This window comes from Salvelinus sp. IW2-2015, linkage group LG5 (assembly GCF_002910315.2).
Source record: "Salvelinus sp. IW2-2015 linkage group LG5, ASM291031v2, whole genome shotgun sequence".
Lineage (NCBI taxonomy): Eukaryota > Metazoa > Chordata > Actinopteri > Salmoniformes > Salmonidae > Salvelinus > Salvelinus sp. IW2-2015.
This window is the reverse complement of record NC_036844.1, coordinates 16,978,825-16,988,044: the sequence shown is the minus strand read 5'-3', so window position 1 is coordinate 16,988,044 and position 9,220 is coordinate 16,978,825. Positions and strand designations below refer to the sequence as shown.

General features: G+C 43.0%; 1 protein-coding gene across 1 annotated transcript in view; it reads right to left on the bottom strand.

The window, feature by feature from the left end:
• LOC111963983 (ankyrin-1-like) overlaps positions 1 to 9,220 on the bottom strand; it is an 88,532-nt gene that overhangs the window by 26,666 nt on the left and 52,646 nt on the right. Inside the window, 14 exon segments of the mRNA XM_070443582.1 lie at positions 2 to 96; positions 398 to 480; positions 483 to 496; positions 1,127 to 1,323; positions 1,822 to 1,920; positions 2,229 to 2,327; positions 2,514 to 2,612; positions 2,883 to 3,080; positions 3,354 to 3,452; positions 3,575 to 3,673; positions 3,805 to 3,903; positions 4,302 to 4,487; positions 4,914 to 5,012; positions 6,791 to 6,797. Coding sequence (XP_070299683.1) covers positions 2 to 96; positions 398 to 480; positions 483 to 496; positions 1,127 to 1,323; positions 1,822 to 1,920; positions 2,229 to 2,327; positions 2,514 to 2,612; positions 2,883 to 3,080; positions 3,354 to 3,452; positions 3,575 to 3,673; positions 3,805 to 3,903; positions 4,302 to 4,487; positions 4,914 to 5,012; positions 6,791 to 6,797 — 1,473 coding nt within the window.

Sequence of the window (9,220 nt, the reverse complement as noted above, 5' to 3'; positions counted from 1 at the left end):
CGAGAGAGATGTGTGGTTGCCTCCCTTGCTGACGCAGCAGCTGACCACGTCCAGGTTGTTGTGATGGACGGCCACGTGTAGAGGAGTCAGGCCGTTCTGCTTGGACACACACACACACACCACACACTTAATGTCACTGCTATCTAAACCACAGAATATCAGTCTGCCTTTGTGGCGCATGTTTAAAATGAAAAATGATGTCTAAAATGTGGGACATGCTGATTCCTTTTGGGCTGTGATAATGACGGTCAGTACTTTAGAATACAAGGTTTATTTTGTTAGTCGGGTCACAGGAGAGTTCCATAAGCTTTAGGTCGGTCACGGCACTGAGAAGTATGCCTAGCACAGATAAAAAGCACAGGACAGTCCGTGTTGTTGGTGCAGTGTGTTTTTCTACCTTCCCAGCCGCGTTGGGGTTGGCTCCTCTTTCCAGCAGCAGCTCGACCCACGTCACCTTGCCGTACTTACAGGCCACATGAGAGGAGTGAAGCCTTTCGCTTGGACACACACAAACACACACATCACAGATTTCAGCATGAGCAGGAGAACTAAAAAAGGTGAGGTGTGAAGGGATTAGGAGTGAGAGGAACGAGCTTGAGAGAAAATTGGTTAGAGAGAGATAGAAGATAGAAAGAGAGAGAGGGTGAGGGAAAGGAGAGAGAGAGGAGAGAGAGAGAAGAGAGAAAGAGAGAGGGTGAGAGGAAAGAGAGAGAGAGAGAGAGAGAGAGAGGAGAGAGAGAGAGAGGAAGAGAGAGAGAGAGAGAGAGAGAGAGAGAGAGAGAGAGAGAGAGAGAGAGAGAGAGAGAGAGAGAGAGAGAGAGAGAGAGAGAGAGAGAGAGAGAGGAGAGGATAGGGAACGAGAGAGAGAGAGAGAGGGTGAGAGAGAGAGAGAGAGAGAGAGAGAGAGAGAGAGAGAGAGAGAGAGAGAGAGAGAGAGAGAGAGAGAGAGAGAGAGAAGCGAGAGAGAGAGAGAGAGAGAGAGAGAGAGAGAGAGAGAGAGAGAGAGAGAGAGAGAGAGAGAGAGAGAGAGAGAGAGAGAGAGAGAGAGAGAGAGAGAGAGAGAGAGAGAGAGAGAGAGAGAGAGAGAAAAAAAAAGAAAGAAAAGTTGGTAAATTAAAGGAGAACCTTTGTCATCTTGGTTTGTTGGGCCGCCCCGTCCAGGAGAATGCGGGTGGTGTGGGCGTGTCCCTCACGAGCGGCGATGTGTAAGGGGGTGTGGCCAGCGGTGGTGGCCGAGTCAGGATTGGCCTTGTGCTCCAGGAGCAGCTTGACCAGCTCCTTATGTCCCATACGGGCCGCACAGTGCAGAGGGGTCTGGTCATCCTAGAGATAGAGAGAGAGAGAGAGTGAGGAAAAACAGAGGTTGGAATGATATACGTGTAGGCAATTGTATTTAGCTAGCAGTAACATTAAGGTATTTGTGCAGTGTATGCTGTTGTAAAGATAGTAACTGAAGAATTTACATATATATATTCTTCTCTTCAGTTACTATCTTTACAACAACAGCATACATGTAACAGTAACGGCATGTAACAGTAACAACAGCATACACTTTCACTGGGGGGGGGACATGTCCCACCCACATTCTGAAATTGCATTTTTGTCCCCCCCATGTGGACACCTCCGACCAGTCAGGTAGGCTGCTTGGAGTGTTTATCCAACTTATATTATGTCCCCCCCACTTCTAAAACCAAATATGCTCCCCTGATATGTACCATGTGCTGGTGGTTTTGAATGTGTATTCCAACCAGGACAGAGTTTGTGGTAAAACATTATGAATGCTCATAGATGTGTATGGCTGCATGAGAGTGTGTACAGTACCTTAGCCTTGGCGTCCACCTGGGCTGTGTTCTGCAGCAGGAACTGAGCCACCTCACAGTGGCCTGCCCTGGACGCCATGTGGAGGGGCGTCTCCACTTTCTGTTACACAAACACAGGTCAGAGGTCACATAGCCTGTCACAACCACTCTGACATTAAACACATGACTAGGCCATGCAATATCAATAACACACACACATCAACTAAAATATCACATTATACACACAGAGAACAGGCTTTAGTCATCCAATCCGTATGAATGCTTGGACCATCCATACCCATCCATCATAACCTTTGCTGGTGTTCATTTCAACATAAGAATAAGATAAGTTACTACTAGTCCATCAGAGAGCGCTGGATATTTCACCCCTGTGTCAATAATAAAGGTTAGAAAGGGGTGGCCTCTCACCACATTGGAGGCATTGGGAGAAGCACCTCTGTGGAGCAGGTTCTTCACAATGTTCAGGTGGCCCATGAAGGCTGCTACATGCAGGGGGGTCAGACCAGACTATGTAAGGGGAGGGGGGGCACATGAAGAGAGAGAATGGTTAAGGTGTTATATAAATCCACCTCCATTAGGCCTACATTCTCACTTTCAGACCTTCTGTAATGGCATAATTGGCAGCAAACTATTACAACAATTACAAACAGTGGTACACCAAATCCATTGCTCTTCAAAAGAGTGTTATCTCACCTCTGTGACGGCCTCCAGGGAGGCCGAGTGTTTCAGAAGCAGGTCCATGGAGCGCATGTGGTTCTTCTTACAGGCAATGTGGAGGGGAGTGAACCCATTCTGAACAAAGTCACAACATTTTACTATTTCAGGATAGAGTTATGTTCGGTACGCACAAAATGGGAGAAAGCATTTAGAAATGGAGACGGTCCTGCCTGAACTTGTCCAATAACAACCCTCATTCATATTTCATAATGTTTTCTACTGTTTGTGCCTACTGAACGTGACCCAGTTATAAAAGCTCAGTATACCTGACCAATGGACAGCTACAGTACACCTCACCCTTAACACCAGTATAGAGAAATAGAAGGACACTTAAGAGCTTCTGACCAGTGCACGTGCGTTGGCCTTGGCCCCCTTGTCCAGCAGCACTTTGGCCATGCGGTGGTGACCACAGTGGGCCGCCACGTGTAGAGGGGTCAGGTGGTCCAGCGTGATGTCATCGATCTCAGCGTTGTACTGAAGGAGCTGCCTCACACAGTCCATGTGGTCTCCCTGGGCCGCCATGTGGATGGGGGACAGTCCATTCTGGAGGGGAGAGAGGGAGGACCGGGAGATAGAAAGGAGAAGAGCAGTGTAAGACCTTTGAAAGGGAAAAAAAATTATAAATTAATAATACTGAAATAAGTCACGCCTCAGTGTTGCTGGCAGAGAATCATTTGGCATTGGTTACTGCTGAAAATGCAAGTGTGTGTGATATTGTGCCAAAGTGGCGTTAATGGTGTGATATTGTGCCAAAGTGGACGTAAAGTAGGGCCCTTTATTTTCCCCATAGTGGACCCCAAGAGGCCCGTGGCTGACCTTGGTCTTGGCCTGGATGGGAGCCCCCTGGTCCAGCAGGAGATCGATGATCCTCACGTGACCGTTCCTGGCCGCACAGTGCAAAGGGGTCAGCTCATCCTAAAGAGAGTGAAGAAGTCAGGTAGGGTTAAACAGTTTTCAAGTCAAATGGCAGAAAGGGGTGGATGAGGAGGAGGAAGAGGAGGAGCATGAGGAAGAGGAGAAAGGGTGGGTTACAGTACCTTGGTCATGGCGTCTATCTGGGCCCCTCTGTCCAGCAAAAGCCGAACCATGATCGCATTACCCCTCCTAGAAGCTATGTGCAGGGGGGTGATACCATTCTGAGAGAGGGGAAAGAACAATTTCTAAATCAATTTAATCAAAGACTCTCCTGTTAGGAAATGGGGTCTTTGAGGGACTATGTTATCAATGTCATGGTTAAGGCAGTAGCGGTGAGGGTTAATGGACTGACCTTGGGAGTAAAGTTGACATTGGCGCCTCTGTTTATTAGCAGTTGGGCCACACTCAGGTTCTCATAGTGAGCCGCGATGTGGAGAGGAGTGAAGCCAGTCTACAGACAGAGCGAGAGAGAGAGTGAGTGAGAGAGAGCGAGAGAGAGAGTGAGAGAGAGAGTGAGAGAGAGAGACAGAAAAGAGTAACATCTTATTTTCATCATCCATGTTTGCAGGCGGCTTTGTCGAAAGCTTTTTTGTTTATTGGAAGCTTTTTTGTTTATCAATCAAATGTATTTATAAAGCCCTTTTTACATCAGCAGATGTCACAAAGTGCTATACAGAAACCCAGCCTAAAACCCCAAACAGCAATGCAGATAATCACCTTTGTTGCTATTGCTTTTCTGCAAGTCAACAGAACAGTGTTTTGACTGATGACATCAGCTAATGACATCAGCATATTAAGGCTTAATAAGTCATCATTCACACATACACACACAGACACACTGAGTAGTACCTTGCTGAGGACATCGGGGTTAGGGTCATTCTGCAACAGCACTGCGGCAGTCCGTGTGTCGTCGTTGCGTGCAGCGATGTGCAAAGCGGGAAGACGGACCTTGCCCTTGGTGCCGTAGTTGATGAGCAGAGCCACCACGTTCTCATGACCCTGCTGGAGAGCCACCGCCAGCGGCGTGAACCCATCCTGACAGACAGGGGAAGAGAGATGGAGGTAGAATGTTGGAGAAAGGCAGGGGTGGCCAGGGAGTCAGGTCAGAAGGGAGAAAGGAGGAGATGGAAGGACAGAGGGAGAGGTAGCGAGAGAGAAAGAGAAGGAGAGGAGGGAGAAGGAGGTAAGGAATGTCAACGATAGGGTGCAAGGGAGTGGGAGGAAAAGGGAGACAAGCCAAGTGATAATGGAAGGGTTGAGAGAAGGATAAGTAGAGGGAGAGGAAGAGAGAGTGGAAGAAAATGAAGATAGGGGCGGAGGACAAGAGGAAAGGAAAATGTGATACATTGTAAATTGAGATTACTGTAATGGAAAGAGGAGAGAAAGTTATGGTAACATTTGTCTAGTGGACTAAATCCAATACAAATCTGAGAAGGCATGACTCTGTAGGCCTGTACTCACCTCTGTTGGAAGGCTCTGATTGGCTCCATTCTCTAACAGGAACTTAACTACCTCTAAGTGGTTCTCTTGTGCAGCCATGTAGAGGGGACTGAAGCCTTTCTGTAAAGAAGAGGTACATGATGCATGGTTACCAGTAGGGCTTTGGCGGTCATGAAATTTTGTCAGCTGGCGATTGTCAAGAAAATAATTGCCAGTCTCACAGTAATTTACCGTTAATTAACATAAACATGTTTAGCATCTCCTGGCTTCCATGCATATCCTACAAGCCACTGGTGGTGGAAAAAGTACACAATTGTCATACTTGAGTAAAAGTAAAGATACCTTAATAGAAAGTGAAAGTCACCCAGTAAAATACTACTTGAGTAAAAGTATAAAAGTATTTGGTTTCAAATACACTTGAAGTATCAAAAGTAAATTGAATTGCTAAAATATACTTAAGTATCAAAAGTAAAAGTAAAAGTATAAATCATTTTTAATTCCTTATATTAATAACTTTTTAGGGATAGGGGGCAGCATTTTCACTTTGGATGAATAGCGTGTATTATTACTATTGGATAGAAAACACTCTGAAGTTTCTAAAACTGTTTGAATGATGTCTGTGAGTATAACAGAACTCATATGGCAGGCAAAAACCTGATAAAAAATCCAAACAGGAAGTGGGAATTCTGAGGCTGGTCGATTTTCAACTCATCGCCTATTGAAATCCCAGTGGGATATGGATCTGTTTGCACTTCCTACGGCTTCCACTAGATGTCAACAGTCTGTAGAACATTGAATGAAGCTTCTACTGTGATGTTGAGTCGGATGGGAGCTGTTTGAGTCAGTGGTCTGGCAGAGAGCCAGGTCCTGGTCACGCGCATTCCACATGATATCGACTTGCGTTCCATTACTTCTATAGACACATTCTATAGAAGAAATAGAATTCTCCGGTTGGAACGTTATTGAATATTTATGATAACAACATCCTAAAGATTGATTCTATACTTAGTTTGACAAGTTTATTCGACCTGTAATATACGTTTTTTAAGTTTTCGTCCGAAGTTCGCCTGGACCTGCACGAGCGTTTGGATATGTGTACTAAACGTGCTAACAAAAGTAGCTACTTGGACATAAATAATGGACATTATTGAACAAAACAAAAATTTATTGTGGAACTAGGATTCCTGGGAGTGCATTCTGATGAAGATCATCAAAGGTAAGGGAATATTTATAATGTCATTTCGTATTTCTGTTGACTCCAACATGGCGGAGAAATGTTGTTTCTATCTGAGCGCCGTCTCAGATTATTGGATGGTTTGCTTTTTCCGTAAAGTGTTTTTGAAATCTGACACAGCGGTTGCATTAAAAACAAGTGTATCTTTAATTCTATGTAAAACATGTATCTTTCATCAAAGTTTATGATGAGTATTTCTGTTATTTGATGTGGCTCTCTGCAATTTCTCCGGATATTTTGGAGGCATTTCTGAACATGGCGCCAATGTAAACTGAGATTTTTGGATATAAATATGCACATTATCGAACAAAACATACATGTATTGTGTAACATGATGTCCTATGAGTGTCATCTGATGAAGATCATCAAAGGTTAGTGATTCATTTTATCTCTATTTCTGCTTTTTGTGACTCCTATCTTTGGCTGGGAAAATGGCTGTGTGTTTTTTGGACTTGGCGGTGATCTAACATAATCATATGTTGTGTTTTCGCTGTAATGTATTTTTTAAATTGGACACAATGGGTAGATTAACAGGATGTTTATCTTTTATTTGCTGTATTGGACTTGTTAATGTGGGAAAGTTACATATTTCAAAAAAATATTTTTGAATTACGCTTCACTGCCTTTTCAGCGGAATGTTGTCGAGGGGTTCCGCTAGCGGAACGTGTGTCCTAGAAAGGTATATTAAGCAAACCAGACGGCAAATGTTTTGTATTTTCTATTTACTGATAGCCAGTGGCACACTCCAACACTTAGACATCATTTACAAACAAAGCTTGTGCTTAGTGAGTTCGCCAGATCAGAGGCAGTAGGGACGACCAGGGATGTTCTCTTGATAAGTGTGTGAATTAGACAATTTTCCTGCCTTGCTATGCATTCAAAATGTAACGAGTACTTTTGGGTATCAGTCAAAATGTATGGAGTAAAAAGTACACTATTTTCTTTAGGAATGAAGTGAAGTAAAATCAATCCATTATTTATTTTAGACAGGTCTAACTGAAAATGTAGTCTATTTCAGAAGAATATAATAGCATACTCTGAGTTGTCCTTATGTTAGGCCTAGATCTGGCTATGCCATATGGCTGTGGGCTACACTAGTTCAATTAGCAGACAAGATAAGCTTAGAATTCCGTGGCATTATTTTATTGTATGAAGAATACAATTGAACAGCTGAATAAAATAGAAAGCTGCACATGCAGCTACTCTGTGCTGAGTGGTTAACAAAGAAACAGGTCCTCCTATATGCTTAATTTAGAATTATTTATGCAACTTTAGTTGTAATACAAACTTTGGGCTATTTTTTTATTTGTAATATATTCTAAGGCTGGCTGCATGATGCGACTCTAATGATGATTTGAAAAAAGTCGCATGAAAGGCATGAGCTCTGCTTTGTTTCTTGTGCAGGCTGCACACACTTCGACAGGCTCTCATTCACAATTTGACAAGCGCTTCATAATATTTTCATCAGGCCTCAAATTTCCCGGTAGCCATAATGCCCCCTAAAAAATCCATGCCTTTTGCGGCCAAAGTGGCCATTGTGCGTTTGCGCTGAATGTAATAATTATAATTCCCTTCTCCTGGCTGCCAATCGGCGTGCTCTGCACCTTTCACTCACATGGCTCTCTCAGATATCTCAATTCTTATTAGCCAATGCCCCTCATGTGATCAGGTTCTTCTCACAGGCATCTCAACTCCAAAGTAGGCTACAAGTGAAGACAGACACATCAGGGACGCAACTGCTCGCATCCCTCTTAGTGAATTCTGAGACGCATAGTGAAGATGTTAGAGGTACTGTCCACATGTACTTTTCATCAACCATCATGAGTAGATGAGTAGGCCTAACAAACAGCAAAAGCACTAGCCTATGTCAATCTACTATCCCCCATAGTACAAAAGTTGACCTATTCTATTGGTGAACTTGTCTTTCTGTGCGAGAAAATAATATTCAAACATACTCGCATCAAAAAACCTTTCAATAGCAATGAGGTTGATGCAACAGATCAGAAACTTTAGCTTAAAATGTTAATAAACTATTAGGCTATTTCTTCACATTCTAAGCGCAGAAATGCGCACAATTTTGCAAAATGCAATCAGTTAGCGGGAAAACACTACTCTCAAAAAGGACTGCAATTGAGATTATGCAAGTAATGCTTTATTATAAAGGTGCATTTTTATGGTGAAAATGATATTCCCCAAACTTGAAACTCACTCCCCGCCTATGTATGCCACTTAGGCTCTACAACGGTTGTAAAAATAATTAATGTGCTTAATTTTAAGAAGTTATTTGGCTACTTTAGTTGTGATACAAACCTTATCAAAACATATTGGCCTATGGGCTAAGCTACATGAGGTGTGTGACTATGATTTGAAAAAAGTTGCACACAAAAAAGGCATGCGCTGTTTCTTTTCTTACTGCACATGCTGAGCATCATTCACAAATAATAATACAGAATTCACAAGTGATACACTAATATTGTCACCCATCAGACTATTCTTAATGTAATCTTGTATTTACATATACTAAATCATATGTGTGAAATTAGTTTTGATTTAGAATCGACCATTATCATGCAAATGTCTTGGGGGGAAAAAATACGTGTCATCTGTAGCGAATGGAGGACACTTTTCCCATGGTTCATTTTTATGCCAGCCAGGTAGGATATACTCCTGTTGTAAAGCGAAGCAATGTGCTTAATATTTGGAAAGTTGAGAATGAAATATAGTAGTCCTAGTCTATAGAAAGCTGATGGGACCCTCCTCTTTTTAATAGAGGCCATCAAACAGTGTTTTCTCACGCAATTACATAGCCTATAGAAATGTTGCGCAACATGAGCTCATGGGCTTTCATGAAGTGTTTGATTAGATTTTCAATACATTTGCATTGATGTCAGAGTGATTAGAGAGACAATAGAGTGCTGAGTACCAGGCAGTTATGAAGTTTGGTAGACTACTAATGACCATCAATCAGCAGCATCAGAGCTTGGAGAAGACTAATTACCATGACTAAACGGTCGCGTGGAATTTGCGGTGGTCATGACTCGTGACCGCCGGTGTGGCAGTAATATGTAATATGGTCACCGTAACAGCACTAGTT